This window comes from Curcuma longa, chromosome 13, assembly GCF_044706935.1.
Source record: "Curcuma longa cultivar G26 ecotype Majalengka, Jawa Barat chromosome 13, ITB_CL_G26_1.1, whole genome shotgun sequence".
In the NCBI taxonomy this organism is placed as follows: Eukaryota; Viridiplantae; Streptophyta; class Magnoliopsida; order Zingiberales; family Zingiberaceae; genus Curcuma; species Curcuma longa.
Genome location: NC_133873.1, coordinates 1091833 through 1110115, shown reverse-complemented (window position 1 = coordinate 1110115; position 18283 = coordinate 1091833). Strand labels below are relative to the sequence as shown.

The 18283-nt window shown below is 35.6% G+C and overlaps 1 protein-coding gene across 1 annotated transcript; it reads right to left on the bottom strand.

Moving 5' to 3' along the window:
* Window positions 1–3902: 3902 nt before the first annotated feature.
* On the bottom strand, window positions 3903–4737 carry LOC141844452 (uncharacterized). Its single transcript, XM_074732505.1, is given in 3 exon segments — window positions 3903–4280; window positions 4373–4417; window positions 4420–4737. Coding segments are annotated over 3 exon segments (741 nt in total).
* Between the last annotated feature and the right edge of the window lie 13546 nt (window positions 4738–18283).

Sequence of the window (18283 nt, the reverse complement as noted above, 5' to 3'; positions counted from 1 at the left end):
AAATAAAGGGTTCAAACTTGGTGAATCTTTTATTTGCATGAATCTCAACTAAATTATAGTTTGCATGTATTCTAGTACCTATTCTTAGAGTCGGATCATACCAAGAACATTTGAATAACACACATCTTTTTATGGGTAAAGCAGGATATTCGACCTTAATAATTTCATCAAGTATGCCATAATAATCATATTCAATATCCGTGTTGGTGGTAGATCCTTTTACACAAACACCTGAATTAGAGGTCACTGTATGTGCATCGCGTTGTGCCACATGAAATGTCACATTCTGGAAGACGGTCATCCGAAAAATTTTGACAACATCTCCCTTGTAACAATTCAATTTTCTTAAATATATTTTACATAAAGACCCACACGGCCTATCCATAATACAATACATGATTTTATTAGCTACTAAACAATATGAAATGTGACCCACACAGCCACTCACCAATCCAAACACATGCATAACCGAAAGATCGAAAATCTACACAACAAATCAACAATAAACTCGATAAGTCTACGAAATCAGAAATTACGCAAGAGAAAATACAACCATCTCAAAATCCATATAAACGGATACAACTCCACAAGCACAAATAAGAACAAAAGAAATATACTAAAGTCACTACAATCAAGAATACCAATACGAAATCATAAACTCGAAACTACATGAGGTAAAACAAATCACACACAAATCCCATACATCCACACAAAGACAAAATGAAGAGTCTCCTACTGTGAGATGACATGATTGGCAAATCTCCTTGGCATCAGTTGTAATCTCCTATCTAATACCTAGGGAGACAGAAAAATCCCAAGGTCTAAATGGTGAGTACAAAATACTTAGTGGATAATCAGAATAGACAGTGCTTGATCAAAAGTATACAATTTAGAGCAAAGATATACAAATGAATAATAGTAATCAACCAGTGATCAGTAATAATTCTGCTCGTAGCATATAATCTAAAATGGATCTCATAAATGCAGTCAATCCGTATGAATAATAATGTCATACTGATGTATCAATCAAAAATCAACCAAGTATACATTTCACATCCAAATGCAGTATACATACAGTCTGATACATATATATCAAGCACACAATGCAAGTATATGCATGATGCAACTGCCTACACTTCGCTCCAGTATTCATGTATTATATATGACTGAGGGTGTCTGACATCCAACGATCATACATCCAGCCCTACAATAAAGTAGTCTAGTGGCCCAACAGTGGGTAGCCATCTATAGCTATGTACATCCTATGGTCAATGTATGTCCTCTAATACTCGTCCCTGAGTATCACTCCCATACTCTCCGAGTACCATCTCTCGACGGTGACGAGGTCAGGACATCAACTCAGCTACGTACAGACCATACAGCCACCATCACCGTGATGGAAATAGGAGAATCATAACCACCTAATTTAAAACTTGTCACTATAGGTCAACTATCAATGACGATAGACCCACAACATTGGAGATTACAATCATCACCATGCACCATGATGTGATGATCAAGCAACAATAATCAACATCTCACTATGCTATATCAACATGCATAGATAATAAATCTCTATTGATCACAGGTATCATAACCAAGGATAAGAACAATAAATCACATAGATAAACAAAGGTTCATACAACAACATAAATAATCATAAGATCAATTGAATTAAGGACAAGCATGGGATAAACAAGAGTATAACAAAGGTATCCAATCAACAACAAACAAGAATATGATCAAGATAACTAACCAACAACAATGGAAAAGAAATATGCACTAGGAAAGAAATAACTTTGTATTGACCAAATACAGGAATTACCCACTTGATGTAACGTACGTCGATATACAAGAACCCCCAGAAAAATATAATCTCGTATATAATGAAATCCTACAATCACTCAAGGTCCTACAAAAAGAATAAACAATATTCACTAATAAATATATAGATCTTAACAAATTTTAAGATCTAGCACATAACCTAACCAAATCCCAATAACACAACTCGGTCGGTTTAATCCAACCAACTCTATCTAACTCAAGTTAATCTTAACCGGATCACGAGGATCAACATAAGCCAATCCAACATATCCGAAAGGTCTAACACAAACTTAATCCAAATCCAATCAGATCCATAATCCAATTGGTACATCCAGATTTAAAGTTAACCTAACCACAACCTAATCAATTTAATCCTCAACCAAGCAAACCCTAACCGAAACACACTTAAGCAAACTTGAATCCTTCAATTATTGGAACAGCTAGAACCGATCCAACACCAAAAATAGGAGAGAACACACAAGAATCTCACCTCTGATCCAATTGTGCTTAATCTGATTGTGCCCTAGAATCCTTGCTCCTTTGATTCCAACAAGACAAAACTTGATCAATCCAACGGAAACCCGATCTCAACCAAGAACAGATCCACAGAACTAATTAAATCGAGATCCAATATTCAAGAACACTTACCTCTAATCAAGCTCTGATTCCACACCACCAAGCAACGAATGGAGCATAGTGTAGGCGGATGGATCAGCAAGGACATTAGAGTCTTCAAAGCTACAGAAGTCACGGTAGCAGAGGGTTGTGAGAGGAGCGATTTGGTAGCGCCACAGAGCTCTGGGAAGCCATGGAAGAGGAGGACCACGGTGAGGTCGTCGCCCTTCTCGGCGACCTGCTAGTTGATGACGTTCACCGGCACATTCCTGTGTGAGATCCTGGCCATCTCCCCATCCTTGATCGGCTACTCCATCGCCTTCGATCCGCCCCTGTTAAGCCCCGCTCTACTTTTGATCGAATGATGCTTCTTGATCACGCGATCAGGATTGAGGACGAGAAGGAACGCGAGCTCGAAGAAGAAATTAGATTTGCGGCTGGGGAAAAGAATCGCACGCCGATCGTGAGCTCAGGAGAGGAAGGAGGAAGTCGCAGGTTAAAGAATTCCTAACGGGTTAACAGGTTTAACCCTGTTGGGAAACACTAGGAAACCCGTTCCGGTGAATTCTTGCGGGGTTAATGGCAATGGGAATGATTACCGGATTTTTGGTGCTTGGTATAGATACTGGAATGGGTATTATTCCCATTAATGTTGTTTGGTTTGACTTAAATTATGGAATGAGAATCAGTCAAAATTTCCATTTTACCCTTATATGTAAAAGACAAAAGTAATCATATAGAGTCATAGACAAAACCATTTTATTTTTAAAAAAATATAATATGATGAATATTTTTCTTTCATCCCAACCTACAAAAGGCATAATTGTCCACTATAAATCATCGTCCAAAATACAATCGTCTTACATAATCAAAATAACTACCACAATATTAAAAGTGAAAGAAGCAAAAATGTATTCATCAAACCCAACATCACAAACATAAGCAACTGAGCAATTCCAAGGTTTATTATAAAGAACCCATTGATTTCTTTATAAAATCCGAACCGACCAAACTGATAAAAAATCTTGCTTCATGTTCCGCACACTTGAAAATTTTCATCAAACACAACATCAAAAGCATACTATTCTAAACAACTGAGCATAAAATCTTCAATTTCAGATGAATCCACACTGAACAATAACTCAACCTTCACAGAATCTTCTAAACAATTGTCTTACATGATCAAAACAACTACCACAATACCAAAAGTGAGAGAAACAAAACTGTAGTCATCAAACACAACATCACAAGCATACTATTCTAAACAACTGAGCACAAAATCTTCAATTTTAGATGAATCCAAACTAAACAATAACTCAACTTTCACAGAATCTTCACAAATAACTTGAGCAGTCTTGTACTTGTTCTTACCAACGAACCCATACTTATCCAATATCTTAAGAACTTGTGGCATTTTTGAGGATTTACCTTGAACCCAAGATGACATTGACTCAAGGTGTGAGCTAACAGTTTGCATAAATCCCAACTCGATCATTGAGTAACTTGAAGTCAGAATTAACATTTTGCACAGTTGAAGTCTTTGCCCTCTTCGAAACTTTTTTAACATTATCAGTTGATGATTTCTTTTTCTCCTTAGAGTGAGATGCTTTTGATGTGACAGAAGGTTGTTGATTTGGCATCGAATCAACTTCAACTCCTTTTTCAGTAAGTGAATTATCATCAGATATGCTCAACTCAGCATCCACTTCAATGATGTTTTGTGCAGCCATCATAGGATCTTCCGCAATAAGCCATGTTGCTCTGTCTTTGCCATATACCATCTCTAACTCCGAAAAATAAGGGAATGATACATTATAGAGACTTTTGGCGTCATTGTGATTCTGTCCGAAAAAAACTTAACAAAGTCAAGGAAGTTACCACAACAAACGACATTATAATTTGAATAAAAACCAATAATGACTAATACGCATACCTTAATCCATTCAAGATACCATGTTTCTTCACAAGCTATCTTCTTTTTTCAACATCATTCTAAGTACAACCACTTTGCCTGCACATTTCATTGATAGCGTGGAATTTTCTTTTTAAGATTTTAATCCTAGATTTAATGTGACTAACAGATTTTGTGAAAGTTGGTAACTTTTGGATCATAATCTTTCTTATCTCGACCATATAGTTATTCTTGAACCCACCATCTGTTTTCCAAAGAGGATCGGTTGCCATATCTTGTAAACATCTTATTAATGCCCAACTCTCCTCTTCCGTCCAGAAAACTTTATTTTTGCCTCTTCCTCGTGCTACATTCTTTCCCATAGAGTCATCAACATTACTCTCCATCCTAAAAGAATATTAAATCAAGTTAATGACACCATAAACCCAAACATACAATTTCTGAAAATGAATGAAAAGAGAATGAGAGTAATTTCAACATAAAGGAATTTCTTGTAAAAAAATTCAGTAACTGAGAGCTAGAGAGAAATCACTGACAACAACAAGTAAATACTCACTCATCTTTCTTAAATGACAACAATGAACTACTTACTAACACGATACTATATTTAAATTCATACTAATTAAATCTCGAAACCTAATCTAGCTCAACCTAACCAACAAACCCTCCAACAAAGGTATCATCTAAATCTCTCCACAATTACAATCCATTGATAATTAGGTCATATTTAACCGAACCAACAAACTTGGATTCAACATCCAACAAGCTCAACATCACACCAAAATGGTTAATCAAACTTGAATCCTTTAACCATTTTAATCTAACCTAACGTAAGTTAATCATCTCAATTATCTAAAGTTTATGGGTTCAATCCTAATTGAATTACACCTAATCCTAATCTAACAGTACCCTACCCGTGCCTAATCTCCCATGCACACAACAATATCAAGAACCCACATCAACTCTTCCTTACCGCAATTCAACTACCCACAAGATCAACATCAAACCAACATAGCTAATCAAATTCTACGAAACATGCTTAACTTAAATCTGATCAAAGGAAAATTCCCATAGATCCACACATTCAAATGTTCAATCTCACCCAAACAGAGTCATATTCATCAACCAATCCCATGAACTAAAATCATACAAGAATAATATCAATTCCAAACTTACCTTTGATCTATGCCCTAGATCCACTCGATTCCAAATTCCTCAACTTCACCTTGCTGCCGTAAACCCCCCTTCAAGCTCCAATCAGATCGCCTACCTCAGCCGTGGAACAGAAACCGATCCAAATCAACCACCACATCCATCGTTTAACAAGGACAATCAGATTAAAACTAAGAAGAAACTTACCTCAATCAATCGTGCCCTAATCCTCTTCTCCTTCCCCCTTCTTCTTCCTCTTGCTTGCGGTCGAACACAACCCAATCTTCAATCGGATCAGCTCACATCAATGAGCTATGGAGAAGAGACAATCAAGATCCAAAGGAGAATATATATCTAAGCTCAAAACCAATCAAACCCCGAAATCCAACTAAAATCCCTTACCAATCGGCCTCCTTCTTCTCCGATTCGCGTCGATTGCAACTGCCACAAATCAGCGGTCGACTCCTTCTTAGCTCGCCACGATCCACAGCTCCAATACCAGGCTGCCGATGATCCACCTCCGCCTTGGCACGACTGTGCACGCGCCAGAGAGAAGACGAAACAACTTCCCACACGGCGTCAATGGCGAAGAGAAGAATAGAGGAGCGACGAAGATGAGGGGAAGGGGTGGAGGAGCTCGGCCGACAGAAAAAAGAAGAAGAGGAGGAAGATGGGGGGGAGCTTAGATGAACGGGGGAGAAGAAAAGGGGGGCGACCAAGAGGAAGGGAGGCTCGCGGGTGGGGAAGAAGAAAGGAAGAATCGCGGTGGGGAAGAAATCGCGACCTAGGGCGCGGGGTACCGCTGTTCACAGGAAAAAAGCTATGCCGCGATGGGAATGAGTTTAGCGATAACCGGGGGAGGGGTAGGTTATGAAATTATGGATATCAAATCCTTATTTTGATTTTCATTCCCGTCTACCAAGCATTAAGAATGGGAATGAAATAGATTTCATTCTCATTCCCCTCTCCTAAACCCGCCTACCAAGCGCCTCTTGAATATGCCATTTTCATAGCTTTGACCAAGGCACATGACTATCTAAAGTAGAGCCATTGAGCCTCGCCACAACCTGAAAGCTAATTTAAAAATAATCATTTGATCAACTTAAAGCAAAGTTTGAATCTAACCTAGGATCGTATTTGCATTTTGAGTTAGGCTAAACCCTAATTAAAATCTTACAAAAACCTAACATAAGCCTAGCCCGAACCAAACCCTAGCTTAATCTTAAACCAAACATAACCCAAACCTACCCTAACCTTGTCCTAGGCTAAACAAGAAACACTTGCTTGCTACTTACTCAAGATTGCCAAAATCTTAGAGAACTTCTTTATCTAAATGCTTTACAGGAAGAGTACAATACAATCCATCCTCCTTTTTTCAATGGTGATAATTTTGCCTATTGAAAGGGTAGGATGGAGTATTACCTAATAAATGAAATCAAAAATTGAATATTCATCATAGTAGATTTTAACCTACCAAGAGACTCTAATAGTGAACTAGTTGATTTTGATCTATGGACAAGTGACATAAAAAAGAAAGTCCAAGCCAATGTAAGGGCTACTATAACACTCCAATGTGGTCTAATTCAGGAATAACTGGGTTGGCCTGTGCGGGCTTGGATTGGCCCACGAGTTAAAAATTTTTATTTTTTTTAAATTTAAAATTAAAGTAAAAAATTCAATGTACTAGTAAGCTTGATCCCTCTAAACAACAATTCAAATTTAAAAATTTCAACTTGACCCATTTAAATTGTAATCCAAATTTAAAAATTTTAATATTTTCTATATATTTTTATTTTGACAGGCCTGTGAGTTGGCCCGCCTAACCTGCAACCCGCCTTGGGTTGAGTTGGATTGGAGATTTTCCAACCCAATAAGTTGGTGGCCGACCCACCCCACTCCGCCATATAATGGTTTTTGATGGGTTAGCCCATCCCGCCTTGGGTTGGCCCACAGGTTGAAATTTTTTAATTTTTTTTGAAATTTAAAATTAAAATAGAAAATTTAATGTACTAGTGAGTTTGATCCATCTAAATAGTAATTTAAATTGAAAATCCAACTTGGCCAGTTTAAATTGTAATCCAAATTTAAAAATTTTAATATTTTCTATATTTTTTTATTTTTAATAGGCCTATGGGTTGACCCGCTTAACTCGCAACCCGCCTTGAGTTGGGTTGGGTTGAAGATTTTCCAACCTAGTAAGTTGGTGGGTTGGCCCGCCTCGCCCCTTAAATGACAGTTTTTGACAGGTTAACTCACCCCGTTGAATTAGTCCGTCCCATCGTGGGTTGGTCTGTTTAATAACTCTATCTACTTATCCTTAAAGGCTCCTTCGAATCATCAGAGGGGACAGGTAGTGTAGATGTTATGGCTCCCAGCAATGGTTGTTCCATAGCAATCAAGACCACATTGCTCGAATAGCCAATGAGTTGGACACCTCGATCGTTCAGTTCAACCTCGATTAACTTCAAACACTTATTGATGGAGTCCTTTAAAATGGTTTTGGTTGCACCATAAAAGAAGAGTCTTCAGTTAGTCATCACATAAAACAAATACATGACAAGTCTTACCAAATGAAGAATGGAGCTCGACGTCAATCGAGCTCAAGCCAAAAAGGAAGAGGAGGCCCTCCTTGAGCATGTGCTTGACATCAAATTGCAAACCCGATAGAATATCTAACGTGGTATGAAAGGTGGACTCCAACTTATATTGACCTAGACTCGGGAGGGGGGTGGGTATCGACAATTCCAATTGTCAATCGATTGGCCACAAGAATAGAAGGGGAGGTTGGGCAAACACATAATGAGCTTTCCACCCCTTATGTGAACTCGGGATCTTGTCTAAAAAGCTACAAGATGATCGGGCGGTAAAGTAAAATATCCCTACTTTCATCTTTTTTGGACAAAATAAGTAATAGAAGACTCGGGTGAGGGGGATGTGATAAAGATGAAAGATGATGACTACTCCACAGAGTAGTCGGTAAGAATTGGAGGCTAATTGTTGAAGGGGAATCTGAACGTACTCAGAGACTTCGACAAAGAACTGAGGAATGGAAAACCTAAGACCACCTATCATCTTACCTCAAAAAAAGATTACAAACCCGGCAAGGGAAGGTGCAGTCGATCAATAGCATTAGGGATCACTAATCGGTAGTTGGTTGAAATCTCAAATTGCATCCTTACTAGTCTATATCTCCTCCGTTAATGTCTAACACTGTAGATTCATATCAAGGGGCAGAAGAACTCTCGGCAGCCATGGGTGATAAGAAAGATGACAATGGAACTTGAAGACAAAAGGAGAGCAAAAGAACAAAGAATAGGAACAGATACAATGCAATGAAATGAGAACAGTGGGATTAAATAAAAGGATAACGGACTTACAGACAGATGTGTGTTCATGAAGTTGCAGAAAATCACATTGGGCGAAGCTTGAAGACAAATGAATTGGAGAATGTGACAACCTCCCTAATATACCCTATGCTTAACATATCAACCGTCAAATTAGGAAACCAAAAGGTGGGCCATCATTTTGTGCCACTGGATCCTACAGTCGAATCAATAGAATCTTAATAGTTGTCTTGAGTTGAGCGTCTGACATAGCCTTGAGATGTGTCAACCTTAGATTAGGTAATATTTATGATCAGATATGACATGTTGATCTTAGGAATCATACACCATCACATGTATTGTACTCATTAATGATGCATGACTTGCATGTTACCGAGGCATAGGAGGCACGTCATCTCTGAGAACGAGCTAGTAGCTAGATTACAATCGTCTCAATCCAGTCAGTAAGACTCAGACCTTCTTCGACTAGACTCGGGAGGGAGGCTTGTGATATACTAGATAGGAGAATCTACATATGATAGAGTCAAGTCAACAGTCAAGCATAGGTGGAGGTCAAAACGACCACCCAACTACTCCTTCAACTCGGCCACTCGACTCCGACTCCAGAGCATTCAAACTCCTCGACTGTAGCAGGTCAACCCACTCGACTCCTCCTTCAGCTCGACCACCCGAATTCTTTAAAGACTCAGGCTCCTCAACTCCATCAAGTTAGCTCACATGACTTCAGAGGACTCAGGCCTCTTGACTCCATCGAGTCAGTTCATTCAACTCCAAGAGCTTGGCCATGATATCTCAGCATCGACAACTCGATCCAGACATTTCAATTTTCAGGACCACTCCACATCTACTTTAATTTATTTTTTATCCATTAGTCGAGTCTTACACTCTACGTTGGCCTACAAACAACAACTGCAAATATTCTATAGTATGCAACACTAGGTGGATGGAGAAGCTATTATGCAATTGTCAGATCTGATCTTCTAGATACTCTCCTTCTAACATGTGGCACTTAGCTGATGAATAAGCATCTAACTGATGTCGGATCTGGTCTTCTCATTAGCTCTGACATGAAGATATTTTTTTTTGATAACTATATAAACCTTAGAGAAGGTAATAGAAAGTGTTGACTTTCTCTTCCAAGTAACTCCACTAAACTCTCTCTCCCCCCTCTCCCCTTCCTCCTTTTTGCTACTCTTGCTACCTCATTTAACTCTAAACCCTAAACCCTAAATCCATCTCAATGTTCATTCTAACTCTCGTTTGAACATTACAGACATTCTTAATGTCTTCATCATCAACAATACCTCCTACTTCTCTATCTCAACATTTATTCCCTATTAATTTATTGGACTGCGTTCTTACAGGAACATTTAACTTATACATTCAATGTCTGACTCCACTTGGTTGACTTAGAATGCGCATTAAGGTGACTAAAAGTCTAGTAGAATGTGCTTGTTATGCCTTGACTCTGGTGATGTGCCCGTCAGGAATTATGAGGATAAAAAAGGAGATTATTAAAAATAAATATTAAAATTGGAGAAAACAATGAAAAATTAGAGAGAACATGAATTTAGAGAATGAGGGAATAAGTTGAGTTGGCCCAAGTCATGACCATTTTCTCAATTTACACCTTAGTTGCTCATGGGACATGCCGAATAAGAAGTTCTCAATTTACACCTTAGTTGCTTACGGGACATGCCGAATAAGAAGTACGGGATAATAATTTGACATTCCATGAACAATTAAATTTTTTTTATGCTTAATACTATAACTCAACTTTTAAATTCTAAAGATAAAATGTTAAATGACTTAACTATAAATAAAAAATAATAAAAAATAAAAAATGACATTATTACTATTTTGGACGTTTAAAATCTTTTATGATGGACAAATCGCGTAGGGTAACAGTTTTATGTATATAAAAAATGACATTGTTACTATTTTGGACGTTTAAAATCTTTTATGACGTACAAATCGCGTAGGGTAACAATTTCATGTATATATATATATATATATATATATATATTATTATGTTAGTAAGTTTACTATGATGAATTTAAATGATAAATAAAGAAAACTATAATTTTCAATACACTTTCTTCGTTTACTCCATTAAAATTTTCAAAAAAAGCAAACTATTTACATCTTGTGGATCTCATTTGCGTCAAAATCTTTCTTCTTTCCCATTTGAAGAAAAAGAGGAAATGAAACACTTTTTTCCTTTATTCTTCTTTCATTAAACTTATCATAAATAATGTCAAAATTTTAAAGTGTCTTTTGATATGTTAGGGAAAGATCCAACTTTGATCGATTTATCATTTGAAGTCATAAGTAGAAGTGCCAATGAATAATGCCTTGATTGGATTGTCCCAATTAAGCCATGTCAAATTAGGCATGACCCTACCACATCTCTGCCCTTTAACTTGGTTGGCTCATGCCATGTGCTCGGATTGACCTAGGCCCATTCTAGCGTAGCACAAGCCAAAATGCTAGGTGATCAGTTGAGTTGAGTCCAAATTTTTTAACATTTTAAATAAACAAAAATTAATAATAAATTAAAAAATATTGAATACTTACTATTTAAAATAATATTTTTAAATATTGATAAGTAATAGTATATAGGAAATAAATATTGAGCTCGATTCCTTGCGAGTCATGTAATTTCCTCTCAACACAATCTCTTGATTGGGCTTGGGCCCAATCTGGCCCAACCCACTTCTGGCCCTAAACAATTGAATTCTTTTATTGAGCTAGGCACAACCTAATTTTGTATCGTGTCTATTCTTTTATCGATTGATCAATCATTTAAAGGAAATAGAAAACTTGTCCATGACAAACTTTTCAACCATGACAATCCAACCTCTTGGATGGATGGTCCCTTGCAAGAGGTTCAATGGGGTGACAATAAATTGATTGATCAATCGATTAAAGTACCCAAAAAGAATTTTTAAAAGCTCCATAAAGTTAATCTACATGATGAGAAATTGTATACCGTCGTTGCTTTATACTCCTAATTGTGTAGAGGATAGATAAGGAAAAGCTTTCAAACTTCTAAAAACGACTTAAAATGATGATCTCTAGAAGTCCCCACAAAAACTAAGATACTAGTTAGTGTGCACCGCAATAATATATTAAGCCTAAGCAATAAAATTTGTTATTTATATTTTTAAATTTGGTGAGATTAGTTTAATTAAAAAATATATATTATATAATAGTTCTTTATTATTTTTAAAAAGTCAATTCAATTTTTAGATAAGTCTAGTTTATTAAAAAGTTTGTTAGAAAGAATAAATAGTGTCATTAATATATATAAACAACTATCGTACCTTGCCCTCAAACCCTAAAGTATTTGTTTCTCTTGAATCCTTGAATTACAAGAAATGATGATCCAACTGAGAGAGTCACTCTCGATCCATCTCAAAGGATAGTGACAAATTAAGAATGTGTTTGATATAGAGTATTTTTGAAAAGACATTCTACCATGTGACTGATCCAAGAACCTAACATTGTTTCTTAATCTACTCGAGGCTGTGGCCATTACTTTAGAACAATTAAAGCTTACAACTCATAATACCACATTGATATCTAGCTAGCTAGCTATCAATATTGCCCAACATATGTGTGTGGTTGGCCAAGTTGGTAGAGTGGCCTTCTCATCATTGCCTTTGCCTAATTAGCTTTCTTTGCTTAAAATAAAAGCCCCCATCTCGCGCCGCCACCGCCATCACCATCGCTATCGCTAATCGTCTCTAGCTCCGACCATTGATTATTCTTTTTAGTTTTTATTTTTCTCTCTGAACAGCCATTACAGCTCATGACGAGCTAAAAGTGACAGGCACAGGCGACGGTGTTGCTCTCCTTCTTGTTAGTTGGCTTTGGAAAATAGTGGTGTTTTGCTTAACTTTTTGCCAAAGCCGGGTGGAGCTTCACATCATGATCAACTTCATTCATTTGCAAATAATCATACGAGTAGTCATGAGATATATATCCAAAGATAGGATCCCATAGTATTGTTAGGTGAGGAATTATTTGTGCTTTCGAATTTATCATGTGGATGAATCAAAAAGAAGATCATCCAAGAGAGAAGACCACATGAATTTTTAGAATGATAAGAATTATAAAAAGTGCTTCTTTTTTAAAATTATTATCAAAAGGGCACTTTGATTACTCCACTCTATATATACTTTTAGGCAACTATAATCCTTTAAATTTGTTTAGATCGGCACATTTTAACATCTAGTCTTCTTGTCCCACTTAATCCATCAAATGGCATCCTAATATTACTCTAACTGTTTAATTCTATCAAATCAATGCGCCCTTTGTTATAAATGTCACTTGGTCTTCGCTAAAAAAAAACTAAGGTTTTTTGTGATGATTTTTACGATAAATTTTAAAAAATAATTCATTATAAAATTTTTTTATGATGAAGTTTATGACGAAATTTTTTTCATGATAATAGGTCATCGTCAAATTTTACGATGAAATAATATAAATTTATCATAAATTTTATGATAAACATATATTTCGTTGTCAAATTCGTTGTAATTTTGCGACGAAAATATATTTCATCGCAAATTTCACTCATACATAAATCTGCGATGAAATTCGATTTTTATCGTAAATTTGTGATAAAAAATAGTGTTTGATGCAAATCTGCAACAAGAATGGATTCGTCGTTAATTGGCGATGAAATCGATTTTCATCACAAATCTATGACGAAATTGATTTTTATCGCAAATGAACGATGAACGATTAGCAACAAAAACCTATTTTCATCGTAGATTGGCAACGAAAACTTATTTTCATTGTAGATTGGTAGCGAAAACTTATTTTCGTCGCAAAATCGACAACGAAAATCTATTTTAGTCACAAATTTGGCGATGAAAATAAGTTTTCATCGCAGAGTTGCGACACAGTGATTTTCGATAAATTTGCGATGAAAATTTTTTGTCATAAAAAATAAATTTTTTTTCTAGAACCTCTCTATTTTTGCATTTGATTATGATTATAAATATCCTATTCATAACATACACAATAAACTCAATCCAACACATCATATTCAACAATAAGTCATATTCAAACATTGTAAGTAATATTCAAACAAAAAAAATTCAAACAAGTCAAAACAAACAAACAAACAAACATATAAGTCACATTCCATATAACACAAATACACAATACATTCTAATCTAAGAAGTCAAATTTAAATAATATCAAATAAGTCATCATATCCAACATTACAATCTAACAAGTTATCATGTATATCCAAATGAAAATATTTCATACCAAACAATCTCAAAATGACGACAAGATATAAAAAAATATCATTATCATCCTCGACACTTTCTTCTCCTTCTATACTTTTCTTCTTATTTTCCTACATAAAAAAATAAACAAACAAAAAGTATCATTTTGTACAAGAAAAAAATTATATAAATTAACACAAAACTTAATAGGTAAAGATTTACTTCTTCCAACATAGATTTTTAATTTCCACCACCTTTCTTGGTCTCACCAATCCTATTAGAAATAAAATAACAATATTAATCAAAAATACAAAAAAGAAGGGTTCACAAACTCAATCAAATAACAAATTTTCAAAAATACTAATTTTAAAAAAAATAACATTTATACATAACATTATCATGAATAATCATCATCACCACCACTACCATCATTATCATCATCGTCATCACTAGAATTAGGAGAATCTGACTTGGAGCAAAGCCTAATATAATTGAAGATGTCGCATTATAAAATCATGTTGTTGGCACAATTCCTTCATTTCTTAATCCCATTGCAATATTATCCCCTTTAAATTGCTAACCTCTTTAGTTAAGTTTTCTATTTATGTCTTTACTGCGAGTGGAGTGGAAGAAGATATACCAGCAACTCTAAGGGTTCTGCTCAAAGAACTCATTCTCCAATATCCTTCTTCCTTTGAATCCCCCACTCACCTCCAGCCATATACTTGTATTATTACCAACAGAGGCTCAGATCCATCATTATTATCACTAGTGTCTGCGTACTTCTTTGCGTACTTCTTTATGCTAGCTTTAGCTCATCATATTTCTCTTGTATTATCATGAGGAAAATTAAAATAAATTTACAATAATAATATTTTAGAAATGCATATAATATTGATTATATATAATAAAAACACATATAATATAAAGAGAGAGTAGGTACATAAATAATAGAATCTAAGTTATAAATTAAGATCTAAGATTAAAAACCTTAATTGCTTTAACTCTATCCCTTCTCCAAGTATTCTCTTTCTTTAAAAATGCGAGTGAAAGTGTTTATAAATAATGACTCCTTCCCCAAAAAATACTATTAAAGATAATATAATAGTCTGAAATAAATTAATAAATTAATATTTATAAAAATTATCAATCTGCATATATGTTCATCAATATTGATTGAGCCTCCACATATATTGCAGAAGAGTCTTCAAAATTATAAGTTTGATTTATTTTATTCTGCTGACTCCTTTGTTTGCTCTCCTTGTTTGCTAAAAATTAAAGATCTTAGCTCAATTTTCCTCGGTGATGCAGGATGATTTTTTCCTTAGTCTTCACATGATTATGTACATGTCGGATGTGATCGATTATATTTTTTTTAAAAAATCCTCTTTATTTCTAATTCTTCATTTGGGTCCCAATTGAATGTCCACTAGAATGAAAAAATAATTGGTTATATATTCACTTTAATTTTATATATAAACTGAAGGGAATATATGTCTTAAACTCATTCTACCAGAGCTCTTTTGTAAGTGTTGGAGTGATTGTATATGTCATTGAAGCACCTCCCCAATGGTTATTCACTATTTTATTTATCTCATGAATAACACGTACAAAATTTTGAAATCTATCATAAAATTATAAACAAATAATGTTAAATAATTAAGATAGTAGTTGAAAAAATAAAATATTTTAAAATACTTATAAATCTTCGTAAGGACTATACACTCTTGAATGTCTTACATCTCAACAGCTAACTATCTGGCTGAAGGTATTGGTGAATGCACTGCAAAGGTACCAGCGAAGGTACTAGTGAAAGTGAATGGAAAGGTATTGAGCAAAGGTGTATGGGAAAGTCCTTCCCAATCAAGGGGGCATAGGTATAGTGTAGGTGCTAAAGTAGACTGACCAAGAGTACTCCATCTATGTCCACCACGTCGAGACTGTCAACCAAAATTGTTATGATAAAATAAATAAAAATTTGATACATAATGAAAAATATTAAAAAACTTACTATATTTGCTAACAGATCAAAGAATGCGCAAAACTAAACACCAAGATGTCACCTCTAATGGCCTATAGAAAAAAAAATACAATGCATTAACATATAAAATATATAAATTTAAGAATGAGACAGTATATAGACAATTAATTGAGCTATGAGTTTTATAAATATGCATATTAAAACTAAATTTACTCATAAAAAATATTACCATTTTTTAAAATAATTTCTCATTTTTTAATATAATAACATCAAAGTCCTCATTCTCATCGTCGTCGTTGTGGTCGTCGTCGTCGTCATCGTCATCGTCGTCGTTATCATCATCATTATTTTCATAAATTTCACTTGCATCCACGTTTATCACTACTTTGTCGAGATCTTGTTACGTTGGAATAATATATTCCTCGATTTGAAATGTGTTTGCAACTTCCTCTTGTTGATATGCAATGTCTTTCCAATGTTCCTCAATCTTTTTTTATGTTTTCATTTTACAAAAAACTCACCAATCAATTTTGTCAATAAACTAGATATACATAGAATACTTGAATCGCTTGTTGTTTTAACACGAATGGTTCATATCTTTATACAATCTCTTATGATTTATTTCAACCAAATTATACCGTGGATGCACCTTCATCCCTTTGACAAGGTCAAACCAGCGATACATAAATAAAATAATTTGCATTTTATCAAGTAAACCATAAAAATCATTGCTTTCACCTCCATCATCAAATGATTGAACATATACCCCACTATTTATTGTAGTCTTTCCTATTCCATATTCTTGAGTACTTTGTTTGAGGAGGGATTGTTGGGTTGCAAGGGTGCAAACATAGTCTCACATCTAAAGCACATGGAAAAGATCATGAGTTTAAAAGGATGGAATATATCTCCATTGGCATGAGGCCTTTTGAGGAGAGCCCAAGAACAAAGCCATGAGGGCTTATGCCCAAAGTGGACAATATCATGCCATTGTGGAGATACGAACATCCTTTTGGACCCAACACATACCAATGCTTTTGGACCCCATGACAAATGGATTAGCAATTCTTGCTCAAAATGAGCTTGTTATCATGAATCTAGAGTTAAATAAATATATTTGAAAATTTGCGTATGTGTAAACCATGGTGCAATTTAGATTGTTTGCTTATATATGATTTGAACTATAGTATACATTTTTCTTCACAGAAGTAATCAAACTCTTGTGTCGACATTTCAAAATATAAGTTTTGAAAAATCTTACTATAAAAAAATAAATTATAACACAAAGAATTTACGACATAAGTAATACAAAAAATATGAAATATATACTAACTAGAAATATAATGTGACTTTTAGATAATTCAATAAAATGTTGGTGTAAGATGCACTAAGATCTTGTCTAGAGTTTCGATGTTTGATAATATACCTAAGTCTGGTCAGTTTGACCAAGGGTTGACCCAAACAGGATCTAATGTTTGGATGTGTGGAAGTGAGTGAAGACTAGTCAGACGACTAGCGAGAAGACCTAGTCGGTTAGACTAGGCAGTGGAAGTCCTAATCTGGAAGATTGGGCAAGGGAAGTCCTAGTGAGTGAAGCTGAGCAAGGGAAAGTCCTAGTTGTAGGCTAGGCAAAGGAAAGTCCTGGTTTGGAGGATCAGGCGGAAGTCTTGGCGTAGTCGAAGCACTAGGTGAAGTCTGGGCTGATCTAGGTGACCGAGTCGCAGCAGAAGTCTGGGCTGGTCTAGGTAACCGAGTCGCAGCAAAAGTCTGGGTTGGTTAGAGAGAACTGAACCGCAGCACAAATCCTAGGGGCTGAAGACAGAGCCGAGCAAAAGTCCAACAAGTCTAGAGGACTTGGTTGGCATAAATTCTCCTGAGTGGAGTGGGTAAGGGCGCGTTCCCGGAGTGGAACAGGAGGCGTCAGACTAACTTAGGATTTCGATAGAAATCTGAAGTTAAACCCACTAGGTAAGGCTTATGATTGTTTGTATATTTGCATGTTTGTCTTACAGGAACCAGGAGATGGAGGCAAGATGGAGAAAACATAAATGAAGCAAACAAAGCAAAGTCAAACCAACCAATCCAGAGGATCCAGTCGACTGGGACTGGAACTGGAACCCAGTCGACTGAAGGGCCAGTCGACTAGCATATGGATAAACGAGCAGGATGAAGTTCTATCTGCCACGCAAGCTGGAGTCGACCCAGATTG